This window comes from Uloborus diversus, chromosome 2, assembly GCF_026930045.1.
Source record: "Uloborus diversus isolate 005 chromosome 2, Udiv.v.3.1, whole genome shotgun sequence".
NCBI lineage: Eukaryota > Metazoa > Arthropoda > Arachnida > Araneae > Uloboridae > Uloborus > Uloborus diversus.
The window spans coordinates 96,989,916-97,006,333 of record NC_072732.1 but is presented as its reverse complement, the minus strand read 5'-3'; the positions used below and the strand labels follow the sequence as shown (position 1 = coordinate 97,006,333).

Here is a 16,418-nt window from a genome sequence, read left to right as displayed (position 1 = left end):
AATCCACAATAAGATGCCTTATTTCTGACGGATTCGTTGCCTTTTACCGACCTCCAATCAGTTTCAGAACTTTCTTGTACCCAAAACCATAGGTTCGTTCATGTGGGGAGGGGGAAGGGCATTCTTCAGCATGACCCCCATAAAATGGTTTTCTGTATCCACCCCAGTCACACCTGCACAATAAAGCATTCAAAATTATCAGAAAAAAAGGGGTTATTTTACCTTGAAACAGGACATATTCTTGGAATACCAGTATAAAAATTAAACACTAACAATTTTACATTGGAAGTCAATGTGCATATGAGAAAATATATCATGCATCTTAGAAATTATGCTCACAGACATTGGACAAAATGAGGTCATGTAGAGAAATCCACTTTAGACCCATTATCAGGTTTCATCAAGTTCACATCTGATCATGTTCTTCAAACATGGGGTTGAAAATTGGAGAAAAGCCTAAGCCTTCATAACTTGCAGCAATGCCTGATCTACAGTTACATATGGGGCAGTGAGAAGCAAAGGGATGTAAGTGACAAAATTAAAAATTTGGAGATAACCAGTACACATGGTAGGTGAATCTCTCCTCTGTCTTGGGGCAAGAGATGGTACTAGTAGCCTTGGTAGTTGCTGCTATACAGCATGATTTAGAAAAAAAAATCAATGAAAGCCTACCTAGGATGTTATCGTTAAACACATTTAACGCAAAACTATTTTTTTTCTCTGTCACATTTGCTACTAGAATCCCATATTTATATAATGATGGCGTACTTTCACAATATATATGAATGAATCCCCATAGTTGGGCGGGGGGGGGGGGGCATTCATGAAGCTAAAATGGTAGGTACAAATTGTGTATCTCCTCTTAGGCTTCATGTTGAAGGAAAGATTTTTAGAAGCAGTATTTGCAATAACACATTTCTAGTGAATTTAAGTCTTTTTCAATGCAAAAGTGAAAATGACTCGCAGATCACAAAGGTAGCATGGCACTTGTACCAGAAGTATTTTGCTTCATGGAAGTCAAGATATGACACTTAACTGCTTGCCCACAGACTTAAAAATTTTCTAGAACTAGTAAGACATAAAATACTGAAACATTAACAGTGTCAAAATCCATAGTTTTATTTGAAGCCTTTCCAGCATGGAGGTCAAAAGAAAAAAAAAATGTCTTTAAAAACACAAAAATTGCAACAAAAATTATTTTGTTCTACCATAATGATCATAGATGGCAGCACTACAAACATAGATTTTTTTCTACTGCCTCCAACATTTTGTTTACATTACATCAATTTATTAACTCAAAAATAGGAATTTTTGTAACATTTAAAGCAACTTAATTTAGGATAAAGCAGTCAATCATTTTTCTTCATTCTCTTTGAGGTATTCAATCCTATTTTTGCAAAAGATTCAAATTCATTTTTGAACACAAAAACATGGAGTGAGGGGTGGGGCCCCGCGGTGGATGGCATGAACAATTGGGGACACAACCCACTACGAAAGAAATTCATAAAAGACTTTTGTTTATAAAATCTATGCATACATGCAAGGCCTGATTAAGATATCAGGGGAACCTAGGAAACATACTTTTTCGGAACCCCTGTGCTGTCAACCCTTGTAATTTTAACCATTGCCGAAAGCAGTTTCAGCTATTGGTTAAAAAATATTAGCCGTTTGGGGGCCCCTAAAAAGTGGGGACTGTAGATCATGGCCAATTCAGTAATCAGACCCTGCCCACATGATTAATTAAACTCACATTTTCTTTCTCTCGTTATGTTGCAAACATTTTAATTAGTTGCAGTAGAAAGGGTTTTAAGTTTCAATTTTTTTCTGAGGACCAGTATTTCTAGCACAAAAACCATAACACTTCAGGGTTGAGGGTGTTAAGAAGTCAACAGACAGTCTCTCTTAAGTTGATATGTATCTATGTTGTAACTCTATTTGGGACTGGGAACAATTTATGTATTTAGTTTCTATAATTAATGCAAAAAAGAATGTTTTTCAGATCAATTAAAATATTTGTTACAGAATGTGTTTCACTGAATTAAAAGAGGTTGAAAACTTAGAGTAGTTTTTCATGAGTTATGAGTTCTGCTGGTAAATAGGAATCCTTGATGCCTCAAAATAATGATCAGCAATTTTATTAAAAATTTGTTCATAAGTGCCTTGATCAAACTTTCTAAATGCTACAAAACATACCTTATAAGTTTCAATACTAGTTTTCAACCTATAAAATAAAATGTAATGCACTATAATAAAAAAACAAAAGTTGTTATAGTGTATGTTCTTGAACTTAATGAGGCTTGTGACCTCAAATGAGGCTGGAAATGAGGCTTTTTATATTTTCAATAAAATTTTTCAAAAACACTTTTCCACTGTTAGCAAAATAAACTCAGGCTGTAAGGAACTTGTTGAAACGTATAATTTTTCTATTGGACAACATAATTACTCTTTAATCAAATTTTTGTGTGATAAAAAAAGATGAGAGATAAAGAGCAAAACAATGTTAAAAAATCTTAATGTTCATTTAAAAATAAATCACTTTTGTACAATAAATAGAATCATGAACTACTTTAGGCAAATATCTATTAAACATATAAAAATTTTCTTTTAAAAATAGTTCAAATAGTTCACAAAAAATATATAACTATGCAATTTACAGCACATCAGTTTTCTTAAGAAATAACATAAAGGAAACAAAAATGATAAAATCATTTTTTTCCTTGTATTTTTCAAAAAGTACAGCAGCTCATTCTAAAATCATTGAATGCATTTATGTGCACTTTTTACTGCAACAATTCCTGAATTGAGCAGATAATTTGGCGTTTTTTCTTTGAGTTGTTCTGACATGATGAGTTAAAATCAAAAATTTTAGAACTATGAATAAAAGGCTCCTTAAAAACATTTGCATTAAAAGGTTTAGATACAAAAGCCCAAAGTAATATATAAGGCACAGTCTTTCCTAAACTTATGACTCATATTAAGCACATTTTTTAAGTACAAAATGTTAGATAACAAATTTTAAAAATGGTAGTCATTTTAGGATGACTAGCGTTCTCTACAAATGTCTGTACACAAATGACAATGAAAAAAATATTTTTTCAAATTATTCAATTGAACTCATGCATTTAATGGACAGGCCTAAAATGATACTAAAGAGAATTGGCATGAAAAAATATTTTTCTTGCATATTCATTATTAATTCAATGCATAGTAATGGTACAAATAAATATAAAATTTGGAAGTATTTTTTATAAAATCTGATGAGCTTAGATCTCTTCAGGCAAAATAAACATAAAATAATTCCTACAGCAGAATCTCATTTAAATGAATTTTTTTAAATAGGAAAAATAATTTTAAATTATCTTATGCCAATCTGATGAAAATTTCACAGTACTGAATCAACTTTTATTCACAAAATGATTTTCGGGACAAGAACATCAATCTAGTGTAAATTAATTTTTCAATTCCTTTTCAATTTAAAAGCTCAACCTAAATTAATTCTTCTAAAATTATTTGGCATCAGTGGCACTCGTTTCATTGATTCATACAGCAGCAGTCAGACGTGACAACAGTAGCAAACATGTTCATCTTCTGCAACAGAAACTGTTCATATCAGTGAATGTCACAGAATCCAACATAAATGCATAAGAGAGCGAGCGGATGGTCATAACACGATAATAATTCATATTTGTTAAGTACATTTTAAATTTTTGGACTAATTAAAATATTTATATGTGAACAAAATTTTGCATTTAAAACCCATCTAAACCATATCAGTAACTACTTATTTACAATTTGCCAAGAGAAGATTTTCTTACATGGATTTCAATGTTTCAAACATTTAAACCATCACGCTACTGTCCTACACTTGCTCTGAACTTTGTTGCAGAATTTCCACTATCCTTATTTATTTATGCTAACTGAATTTGGCATAACGTTTTTTTCTGAGATTTCTAGAAATTCATTGCAACAAGATTCCACTGTATCTTATTATTTTACACAGTACAAATACAGAAATTTCAAGCCACAATAACTTAGCAACAAGTCACATACGACGGCATATTACAATTTTCATTCATTTGCAATATAACAACTTGTATAAGACACTCAATGTGCATATCAAATTCTATAACATTATAAACAATATGAAAAATATTCTGGCCAAGTAACACAATGGCTCGGTAGAGTTCAATGAGAAGATTTTACATCAGATGAGATAGGACATAATTTAACTTAAATATACTATATATTTTTAATGTACAATAATGAACTGAGTATCTGCAGGCAAACTTCCTTCACTTATTGCAGTAGCTCCCAAAAGTTATTTGGAAGTCCTGTTTACAGTTGGAGAAAAAAATATCCAAACTTGAATGTCTTTAAGCATTAATTATTATCTTGCAGACACTAGACACTCTTAAAACACAATCTGAAGGCACTGCAAATCTACATTTTCATACTTCAGAGTTCAATACGAGATCTAGAATAAAAGGAAATCATAAGTTGGGAGTTATATTTTCATATAAAATATACAGAACAATATGCAAATAAAAAACAAGTTGGCAATAAAACTTGGCAACCAAAGCTTCGCGATATATTGCCAAGTGTTCACCAAATTACAACATTACTTGAGTTTGCATTGATATTAACACTGATTTTCCCCAAAAAAGGCATAAAGGACCCCTTTTGGACATACATAACTACATACAGTATAACCTCCATTTAATGTTTGTCAAGGGACTGTAAAAAGTTATCGTTAAATAGAAGAGTGTAAACATTTAATACAGTCAAACCCAGACCAGCAAAATGCATCATTAAATTGGGGAAATCATTACATCGGGTATCGTTAAATCAAAGTTACTGTACACAAGTACATACAGACGCCACGAGAAAACTTGTGGTTACTAACTGGGGGATTGTCAAAATAGATATATTGGGCATCCATGTGCTCTTAGGCATATATGCAAGCGTAGTCGTCTTGAAAAAGAAAAACACTCAACATTTCAGAGATGAGTAAAATGGAAATTTAGGCTGAAATTTGAGGGGATCATTTTTCTAAAATTCACTTCCTCTACTATGTAAAAGAAAATAAAAAGAATTCAAAAAAATATTTTATTAAATAAAGCATTTCTTTAAAAGTAGGAAAGAAAAACGTTCATACAAAGTAAGGTAAAATAAACAAACTAACAGGCAAATTTCTTTTGCTTGAGAAATCAACAGCCCACTCAATTCAGGGTAATACTTTTTTCTTTCTTTTGTTGTAAACTCAATTATAATAAGTCAGATTCAGAGCATATTTTCACACTGCCTAAACATTTCCTTTTTTCTCAATGTAAAGTAAATTTTAAAGTTTGACAGTACTTTTTTAAACTTTTTAAATCCTTTTTTTTAGGAATGTTCTTGATTTTGAAGAAAATTAAGGAGATATTCAATTGATTTACGAAGTTCAGGAGAAGTCATCAAAACTCAAGAGGGTTGGCAGTTATTTAGTACATCGCCTACTTAATTTTCAGCATTATCTCCCCTTCTTAACAGTGAATATATTGCCAAAGAAGGTGAAGAATTGAAGCACAGGGATAAAAGTCGTAAAGTAGGATGTATGTATTTGTTTTATCACAGCTAATTAGCAGCGGTGTTGTTGCAAACTTTCCTGAAAAGGCGTTGGTGAGCACTACTCTCACCCCTCTCCCGCTCATTATTTAATAAACAATAATAATAATAATAATATATATCAGAGAAATGAACTTAGAACTGCAAAGGGATAGTAAGGGTGGGGAAAAAATATGATCGCTTCAGATAGGGTCACCAACTTCAAAAATATCGCCACTTTGAGTCTACTGTTAAACCTTTATAATGACTTGATTAGAAAATATTCTCATCATTTCACCAGCTTATCAACATTTGCGTTTTTACAGTGTGGTGCGATGTTTAACTGTTATTTTGGGAGAAAATTATATGGGTTTGATTTTTCGATGCTAACAAGGATGATTAACTTTAAATAAACTCTTTTACTTTCCATTTTTTCCCCTTTAGATGTTTACATTTTGAAAAATACAATCTTTTAACATCCTATATGAGAATCATATTTTGTTCTTTTTTCAAGCTAACTTTACTTTATTGGGATGCAAATAAATGAAAAGTCTCTTTATTTTTGTAAGAATGCTCATTTCAAGTTTTTAAAGCAAAATTCCATTTTCTTTTATGAGTCAAAAATTAAGATACTGAATCAATGGTTTTTTTTTTAATTCGCTTCAACTGTGCCCACAGATATTAATGATTTGTTTATCATAGGACTCTAAAATTAAATAAATATAATTTTTATCAAAAATATTTCTTTTACAAGCCGTTTTTATACTTTTGATGCCTTCACTTTGAGAATTGCGATCTCTTTGCATCCGCTATGGGAATCCTATTTTCCAAATTTTCGAAGTTTAGTACACTTTGTCAAGAGGTAAACAAATAAAATATCTTTTTATTTTTATTAAAATCAAGGAATTTGTGAAGTTTCAAACGAAATTCTGTGCTTTTTAAGAGTGTCTTGGGTCAAAAAGTTAAATGCTGAACCCTTGTCTGAATTTTAATTTTTTTTGTTACAATTATTTTCAATACTATACAGAAATATTTCTAGTAATAATTTATCGTAATGCAGAATGCCCCCCCCCCCCCCACTCTGGCCAAATACTAGAAAAACACCCCAGAATGATATTATCAGCATAGAAGAGGAAAACATTCAACTTTAAGTTTAAATGATGCAGTTTATGCCATCTCTAAATTCTAAAATTTTGTTTTAACATTTTTTTTTTTTTTTGCAATATTATTTGACTTTTCACGAAATTAATTCATTTTTCACAAAAAGCGGACCATGTGAAAAATCCTGGAGACTTCTGAAAGGATTGTGTCTACTTCCATCTTGTGAATGACCAAAAATGGTTTGGTCATTCACACTACATTTCACACGTAGCTGAAAAGACTTTCTGATCAAAAAAACAATTTTCTCAGATCTCCCCCCCCCCCCTTAGTTGGACATTCCTGTTCACCCGAGGTATTATTTTCTAGGGAACTATTGATAGTCAAAAATATCGGTTGCAGATGTTTTTTTGGGTCGCCACTATTGCTATTGCCAGCATCATTTTGCCTCAAAATTTAATTTTTTTTAAGGAAACATTGACAAATATGAAGATTAGATCTCAAGAAACAAAATTCCCTGGGAAAAAATTGGAAAAAAAAATTGGGGGGCAAATTTAGAAAATTCCCCGACTTTTCCCTGACATTTTTAACTGCTTCATTTTAACTGACAATTCCAGGTTTTCAGGGAGCATACGAACCCTGATTTTAGATGACCTTTGTTCAGGTTAGTGGGAGGGTGTTTTGAAAAATTCCCCGAGAATTACTACAAAATTGAAGTTCTAAAACTCAACTTTAGAATACCACTTTCTACAGAAAAGGAAAGGAATAGGTATGGGGACATCCTTGGACAATTTTTTAAATTTTAGTTGTATTTGTTTAAAATGACCTGAAAGCCCCCCCCCCCTCCCCCAAGCATGTTTAAACTAGATATGTAGCAGAGGTAATTGAAAAAATCTATCGCTCACTCCTTGAACAATTTCTGGATTCCCCCTTGTCCAACTTTTGGGAGGAAAATCAGAGAAAAATTGAAAACCAACGCATAGTCAAAAACCCTACTTTCTGAAAAATTAGGAATGTTTTGCCGCTATAAAATGATATGACTGTTATAAATTGGAGACTGAAATGTAATAAACACACATGTTAAAGAATGTCCGATTTGTATTCTTTTGCACAAAAAGGGTTTATTTTTGTGACTGTTTTATGTAAAGGTTTTTGACTTCACTGTTGTGTTACTTGCTGCTTTTCTTTGAATTATTATCAATTAAATTTTGTGCTGTAGTTACATCACATTTTTTTTTTAATGAGCATTAATTGGTTATTACCGGGGAAATTCGTGAATATGGTAATTCCTGCATTTCTCACATAGTCGGTATTTTACTGTAATTATTTATTCTTTATTTGATAGTCAGACTAGGAAAAATCATAGCAGAATATGTAAGTATTTACTTTTTAGCATCTGTTTAATACGGTTGGACAAAAATAGGGAAAATATTCACGTTTTTTGAGCTTTTTTTCAAGAATCCGTTGGGAAAAATTTTCAGAAATTCAGTGCAGTGTATAAGTCGACCCCCTAACTTTTAACCTTATTTTTTGTACTAAATCTCTCGATTTATACGAGACTATTTTACTGTACTCTTACAAAAAATACTTGACTGTTATTTCTTAGTAGACATTTCTCAGGGAAATTTTCATACAGTTCATGGTAAGGAAAAGGGTTAAACTATTTTAATTTGAAGCATTATGATTAAATATAAAGAATGAATAACAATATCTGTGAGAGTGAACATAGTTCCCAGAAAATAAACTCACATTGCTAATTTTTACATATTCACATATTTTTCAATCAGTAAGAGCTCTTAAATGTTCTAGTCTTTTCAAAACTTCAGAAAATGTTGGCCTATTCTCTGGTTCAAGGTCCCATGCTTGCTTCATGATGTCATAAATGTCTGTCGGACAGCCTTCCGGGGCCTCCATGCGATAACCTTTTTCTACATGCTTTACAACATCTGCAAGTGGCTAAAAAAATAAAAAATACCATTTGAGTAAAATGTTTGATTTTGCTTTTAATGTTATACACATATATAAACACTAGCTGCGTTGCCCCGCTTTGCCCGGTCTACCTTGAAAAAAAAATTGTGTCAAGTGATGTATATTTAACAATCAGGACTAAATAAAAGAAAAGAAAGACATCATACAAAATTTCCCTTCCAAACAATGATGACAGATATTAAAATACTTTTAAAAAATGAGAAAGATGGATTTGAAAAGCGTAACCATGAAAACACAAAATAAAAGAGAAAGATGAAAAGAAACAATGGATTCAAAAAGAGTAACCATAGAAACGCGAAAATAAAATGGTTAACCACTTGAATGGAGATGAGATTTTTCGAACTTGATTTAAAAAGGCTTCTAACTTTTTCTCCTTTTGAGACAGAAGCTTAGTTTTTTTACCATAGGTCGAGAGGGTTAAACTTTCGACCATAGGTTGAGTTAGATCTGGAGTAAAAAAAGTCGTTTTTTTCAATGGTGTCAAAAAGAAAACTGAGACAAAAAAAAATAACATGGACAAAGAAAATACTTCCATTTTCCCAACAGTTATTTTTTAATTAATTTTTTTTTTTGATGCCCAATTTTTCAAACAAGGCATGGTCTTTATGACGTCACAAATGATGTCCTTTGGCGCATTTTTCACTGCGTTTCCACGTTTGATAATCAAGCAGCGAATGAAAAATTGCCTCTACCTTCGCTATCAACCACATCGTTGCTAATACACGTTAGTAAAGATGCGAATTAAATAATGTGCTCTTCTGAATGACAACAGTGAATGGCATTTCAACATTTGTGATGTCATCGGCAGAAGCGTTAAACAATAAAAGCGGACCAATTAAAGTAATTTTTTAAAAATATTAGACTTGGTGAAATTATTTAAAAAATTGTCAAATCCTATGTTTTTAAGCATGCTCTTTCAGAAAAAATACTTTTAAAATTTTGGAAACGACCCCATTAAAAATGAGTGAGTACCCATTCAAGAAAGTCAGATAAAAGCTAATCTTTTCTAATGTGTAACCTTTCAAGCAAGTTATCAGACTTTCAAGCAATTTTGGAAACGACCCCATTCCTTTACTTTTTACTAGTAGATTTAATGAAGAAAGTAGTGCCTAAATTTCAGCTAAGCCTAAACAAAATTCAGCCAAAAAAGCAAATAACTCCCATCGTAAGTAGGTTAGAACATTGAAACAAATTGCGTGGAATGTGGGAAATTCTACTCTTTACGATACATAATAGTAATATGGGCAAGTAATTTTTAACCCCCATATTCAGGAATTTATGTGAAAATTGGGCCTAAATTGGGATAAAAAATAACTATTCATCGAATTTTTTTCGAACTGGTCTGCAAACCTTTTCAGGATGTAAAGGAATAAACTGAAAATTTCAGCGAAATCGGCCAGGTAGTTCTCGAGTGTTGCGAGTTCAAACACACAGACGCTTTTTAGAGACTTTATTTCATACTATGTAGAGATGTCAACATAAGCTCTTTCATTGGAACAAGAAAACATTAACTTACAAATTTTTTCCTTCATCTCACTCAATGAGTGAATTCAATTAAACTTTAAATTAATTGTTTCAAATGGCCTCTAGAATGCTAAATATGCTTTGAAGCATTGAGGATTTCATTATTTCTTAAATTATGATTTACTGCCAGGATGAGAATGAGAAAATATTTAAAAAAAAAAAGAAATTACAGAAAAAAAGAAAGAGTAAATACTATTATTTATAATGTAAGTTTATAATTAAAAAAAAACTATATAATCAAATTAAGACAAAACAGGAAAATAATGCAAGACAAAACAGGAAAAAGTAATGTAAAACAAATCTTGCAATGCAAGCTTTATCAAAGGATACTTTCAATTGCCTCATTTTACATTAATTTGTTTCGCTAATGAGAAGGATTTAAGAAATTTGTAATATAATCTACCTAACTAGAGAAATAATAGCATAAGTGGATCATTTTATCATGAACATGAATCTTAAACAAGGAGTTTCTAAGTTAACAAATTTATGATAAAAATAATTTTAAACATGCCTGATTTTCATACCAGTTCAATGTTTTAAACAAATAAAACATATAGTGGATGAAATAACGTAATTTTTATACTTACAATTCTAGGGTAAGGCACTCGACCAAAAGAATAAATTTCCCACAACAAAATTCCAAAACTCCACATGTCAGATTTGTTTGAGAAGTTCTGCAAAGAATAATTTTCACAAATAAAAAAAATTGGGCAAAAAAAAGCCAAAAATTAATATAAACAATTGAAAATATCATACACTGTGCCGTAGTGCTTCTGGAGCAGTCCACTTTATTGGAAACTTTCCTCCTTCAAGATTAAATGACTGTTCTCGAGCTAAACCAAAGTCACAAACCTAAAAAATTATACAAAAATATTAACACTCTATATTCAACAAAGTCACCATGTCAACATCTAGTATTTTGTACAATTCAGCCCAACGTTGACAGTAGATTGCTGAAAATTCTAAGGAGATTCTCAAACTAAGGGAGAACCAAATTAGTTTGAATAAGTTTGTCCATAAACATATTCAAACTAATTTGGCAGGTTTCTAGAATTTTTTAATCATTAAATATGATTTTTTCATTTGTTATTTGAACCAAAAAATTACTAAATTTTCAATTAACAATGCTTTAAATTAACAGAATTAAAAGTCTGAGAATTCATTAGCAGGGATGTCCACAGCAGCTATGTCTTGTACAATGTCCACATAATTGAAGTATAATTGAATCCAAACCATATTTTGACCAAAAAATGGTCATGCTAAGTTGAAATCAATTCAAAGAGATTTATACAAAGTTCATACTCTATTTGGATGAAAAAATTCCATGACTTTTATAAAACTTTTTCATGACTTCATAAAAATTTTCATGACCTTGTTACATGAAGAGAATAGTACAATTTAATATCAAGCCTGCCAATTTTTTCTTAGAAATGAGCATCAGCAAAACTTTTACATGAATGCCATGACCTCATTGAAGTACTTACTTGTGATTGAAAAAATATCAGTGTTCACTAGAAAACTTAAGCTATTCTTATTTGTCTTCATCACATAAATTTAAGTAAAAATACAGTGAATGGAATATAATGATGTTTAATGTCTAACTTTTTTTTTTTTTTGTAAACAGGCAGAATGATAATGAATGGGATAAAGGTTGAATGACTCATTAATAAGTTTCAATAAATTTGCTTCAAAAGTTTCCTTAGTATCAACAATGCATTTAATCATCCACATAACAGTATTTTGGTTCTTTAAAGTAAAGTCACATTCTGTAGTAAATTAATGTTTCTAAGCCAGATATTTATTAAAAAAATAAATAAATTTAGTAGTGAATAGATTTTCTGATATAAATGTACTTTTATTTGCACATATTAAAATGCATACTAATTAATAGGTTTAAAAATTCTAGAACATGGTGTTTTGACTCCTGACATTGAGTTTTGCAGGTCATATGTTGGGCACTACTGCTTTAGAGTATTAGAATCCCCCTATTTCTGTATGCTATCGCCTGACTAAAGATCTTTATTTTCTAAAACCTTCAAGAAATTACAATAAACTCTGATAAATTTAATAATAAAGTTTTTACTAGTGATGGAAACGAACTCGGATGCAATCGAATTGCATTTTTGAGTGGGCTTGGCAAAATGAAGAATGTGCAAGTTCGCTACTACAGAATAAAAAATGTAAGAAGTGTTGAAAATAATGGTAAATTCAAAATCAGTGATGTGCAAGAAATAAAATTACATTGCCAAAAATGACGAGTGGCTGTAACAGAAGTGGATGCAATGAGATTTCAAAATTCAGAATTGTTTTTGGGATCGTTCAATTTTCCAGTTTTAATAGCTTTTATGTGCAATACTGTTAAATCACTCAAGATTTGCTCTTTTAGATACAGTTACTTTCTCTTTGCCCATGATTTTTACATTACCTTAAATAAATTCGACTTTGAATGAAAATTTAAATTTTCCATGACTTTTCTAGGTCTGAAATTTGCTTATTTTTTTCCTATGACTTTCCAGAATTTCCATGACCCGTACGAACCCTGCAGAAAAAATTCATATTTAAAAATAAAATTATAATGCTTAGCATACAAACTAAATTTTGTCCCCCATGTTTCATTTTTAAAGCAAGTAGGGGAATGTAAGGGCAAAGTGAAATAGTTAAGATTACTTACTTCTTCAAAATGAAGAAGTTCAAAATTTGTTCTGAAAATTATGGTGCATAAAGAATGACATTTAAAAATAAAACTTGCCTTGAAACATTATTTTTTATTTTTGGCTGTAAATTTGTACCTCCAAAAAAAGGCGGAATTTCACTTCTTTTCAGTGGCGGCTCGTGCCTTAATTTAGCGGGTGGGCTCGCTGTATAAAGTTTTCTCAATATTTATACAGATACAATGGAGAGGACTGCAGTTGGTAATGCTGAACAATATAAGATAGTCTTTATTGCAGTTGCTTCATTTCTAACTTCTCTTCTACTTCAAAGTTGAAATTGTTTTAGAAAAATATCCACTTGAGCATTTTTTGAAAATTTAAGGTAAACAACCTAAATTTAAAGATAAGACACCCATCCCATGCCCAACTAATAATAAATAACGCACCGCATTAATCAAACTACTACATTACACTCTTGATGCCAACACGAGCACATGATCACACAAAAGCATTAACTTTCGTTTTAGCATGCTTCCGTATATCAAATTACGAAATTGGTAACTATTTTTTTAGAAGCCGTTTCCTCAATCGCTAGTATATTCTTCATATATCGAAATTATAATTAACTTCAATTTTTATTGTGTGAAACTACATCACAATACCTAGGGGTCATCACATTAATAGCATTTTTTGAAACATTTCATTAAAATATGTAATTCTTTGAAATCTTTGTATGCGCTTACTTATTAACCAATAATTATTTTTCATGCCCTTTCATAAAATCAAAACACTGAAGAATATTTCAGTTTTTTAAAAGTTTAAATTTTGAGATCTTGAATTCAAATAATGCTTTTCACTATCGCGAATTGCAATAGGAGGAATTTCTTTTTTCTACTAATGGCTTTTATCGCAACCATAGTTTGAATTCCTGACGTCAAAATTCAAATGAATGCCTGGGGCTGGATATTATGTGCTGGATATTATTTTCGCGTAAAAAGGATTGTGTAAAGTCCAGAAGGTCGTTAATAAATAATTCGATTCCGAGGCACATGAATGCCTGCATTACTGTCAGCCCCGCTTAATCGGGTAAAATCTCTAGGAACCAAATTTATAGATGTAATGTTAGAGATCCCCCCTATAGATGTAATGTTAGAGATCCCCCTTATAGATGTAATGTTAGAAATCCCCGCTTTATCGAATAATTTCTTCGGAAAATCGAATAATAGTAATCAGCTTTCACATATATTTTTGCTAAACAAAATTTTTGAATACGTTAAAAATAAATTAAATAAGAGCAATTATTGACATAAAAATTTAAAATAGCATTTTTCGGCAAACGACGGGCGAAAAAACATTAATTTTACATCAAAACATTTCCATTATTCTATCTAGTTTCTCTTATAGTTACCAATGCCATTACCAACAGACAGTCGATAAATAAATTAAAAAACACAACAAAATATTAACATTGCAGAAAATAAGAAATTGATAATTACTGATTACGTAAAACGCGGTAATTGAATTTAGAAAAGTGTTCACAAATACCCTGAGCAAGGAATCCACTATTATGGAATTTCTCCAAAAAATATGAACTGAAAAAAGGTGTCAAAGCAAAGATTTAATACCTCAAGTTGTAAGTTGCATATTTATAATTTTCATATGTACTTGTATTATATATACTTAGTTATTATACTATTTTGTTGATTACTTAGCTTATTTAAAACGCTTTTTAATCAAAAACATTTTTTTTTCTATTACTTAGATATTGATTTGTTATTACGTTTTAAGCAAAAGTTGTCAACGAGGAAAGATAAATAAAATTTTCCAGCTTAATCGAATATTTCTTGGAACCGACGGTATTCGTTTAAGTATGGCCAATAGTATAAGAATAGAAAACTAAAATCAAAAGCATACGTCGTTCAACGGTCAAGTGAAAACAATAAGCAATTCATGATTGCTCAAAAACAGTTGGAAATCAAGAAAAAGCGCACCTAGTGTGAGTGACCTAAAGCCAATAACTTTTTAAATAATTAAACTAAGCGTTGAAACTCTTTTTCATAAAGTTTGAAACAATCTGAAGTTTTAAAACAAAAAATAAAAAAATCGAATAGTTTGGTCATTTTTGAGGTTATGTGGCCCTACGCCTTTAAGGATTTAAAGCGATGTACTGGATCAAATTGAAATAAATTAGGTTTGTTCCGCCTTAGAGTACTACAGAATAGAAAACACATATCAATAAGACCTATTGTACGATTAATACTTATTATTTTCGCCAAATATCAGAACAAAAAAGAAAATTGAATAGATCTCGTCCAATTGAAGTTTTTTTGTAAAAGTTTCTGACCAATTCAGAACTTTTCACACTCAAAACCAACTATACGAAAACAAACTCTTCATTCAGAAATTTCGATCATATTAGTTCCAAACAGAAAAATAAATAAATAAAAATACGCTCACGATGCGATGCGGTAGAATCGGAGGGAACCCATAAAATGGTAAATGCCAGTTCCAGATACTAACAGAAATTTAAGATTAAAGACAAATATAAAAGAAGGACGGTGGAAAACGATAAGAGTACTTTCTTTCATTCAGTGGGCTAATCATTTTTTGCCCTTTTTTGAACTGTTGTTTCGTACAAGTGACGTGTGTCAAATCCTTCCCCACCTGCCATTGCCCTTCTACTGCTGTTGGGGGTAAAGCTATTTTTCGGAGGGCTAGGGAGCGGGAACCCACACAGCAGAAATCGGAGTGACACGGACTTGCCGTTTTGGTGTCTGATTGAATCGTTGTGATTGGTTAAGAGCGGAGGTGTGGCAAGTCAATCGAGGGGCAAACCAGTCGCAGCTCCATGAATCATTCTCAGAGCTTGCAAGCGAAACGCTAACATTTTAGAAGCGATATGCAGAGTGTTAGAGATTTAAAATGTGTTTCATGTCCCCAATTCGTTGTTTGTTTGTTGTTTTCTTTTTTAAAATTTTTTTAGCGAAATACTAAACGTTATTTTGACATGATCTATTTAGTGGTGTACAATTTTTCTGGGTGGGCCTGGCCCACCCAGCCCATAGTGACGCGCCGCCACTGCTTCTTTTCTTCATGGTGCAAAGCGAAAAATAAAATATTTTTCTAATGAAATATTTTCTACTTGATTATTAAAGACTAGCCGCCTGCGTCAACCAGCTAGTTCTCTTTTTTACACCATTCGCCTTATGCAAGCAGACACCTACGGCGGCTGTTTGGCAAACCTATCAGTCACCTTTTTATGCCAAGCTTGCCGCCTGCAGTGGCTGTTTAAATAAATTTGGCAGCGGTTTTAATCAATTTATATCAGTCTTTTTCAATATTAATTTGAATCAAGTATTTTCTATATCTATTTCCAGTTGTGTTTTGTGACATTCATCTTTTTACACCAAGATTGCCACCTTCGGTGGCTATCTACCATCCATCTCTATTGATTTTATCCTCCCCGCCTATTCCATAATAAAAATAAAGATCCCTCCGAAAACCGCTGTTTTTATTTAATTAAATAGCGCAAAAAATGTTCTCTACTTTATTCCCGTAGTGTGCAAAAAGTAG

The 16,418-nt window shown here is 31.4% G+C and overlaps 1 protein-coding gene across 1 annotated transcript in view; it reads right to left on the bottom strand.

The window, feature by feature from the left end:
• Positions 1-2,628: 2,628 nt before the first annotated feature.
• LOC129217186 (tyrosine-protein kinase CSK-like) overlaps positions 2,629-16,418 on the bottom strand; it is a 43,208-nt gene continuing 29,418 nt past the window's right edge. The window contains exons 10-13 of the mRNA XM_054851449.1: positions 10,951-11,046; positions 10,782-10,868; positions 8,431-8,637; positions 2,629-4,474 (exon numbers count right to left, since the gene is read on the bottom strand). Of these exons, the coding sequence (XP_054707424.1) occupies positions 8,461-8,637; positions 10,782-10,868; positions 10,951-11,046 (360 nt within the window). The 3' untranslated portion in view covers positions 2,629-4,474; positions 8,431-8,460. The remainder of the gene's footprint in view (positions 4,475-8,430; positions 8,638-10,781; positions 10,869-10,950; positions 11,047-16,418) is intronic.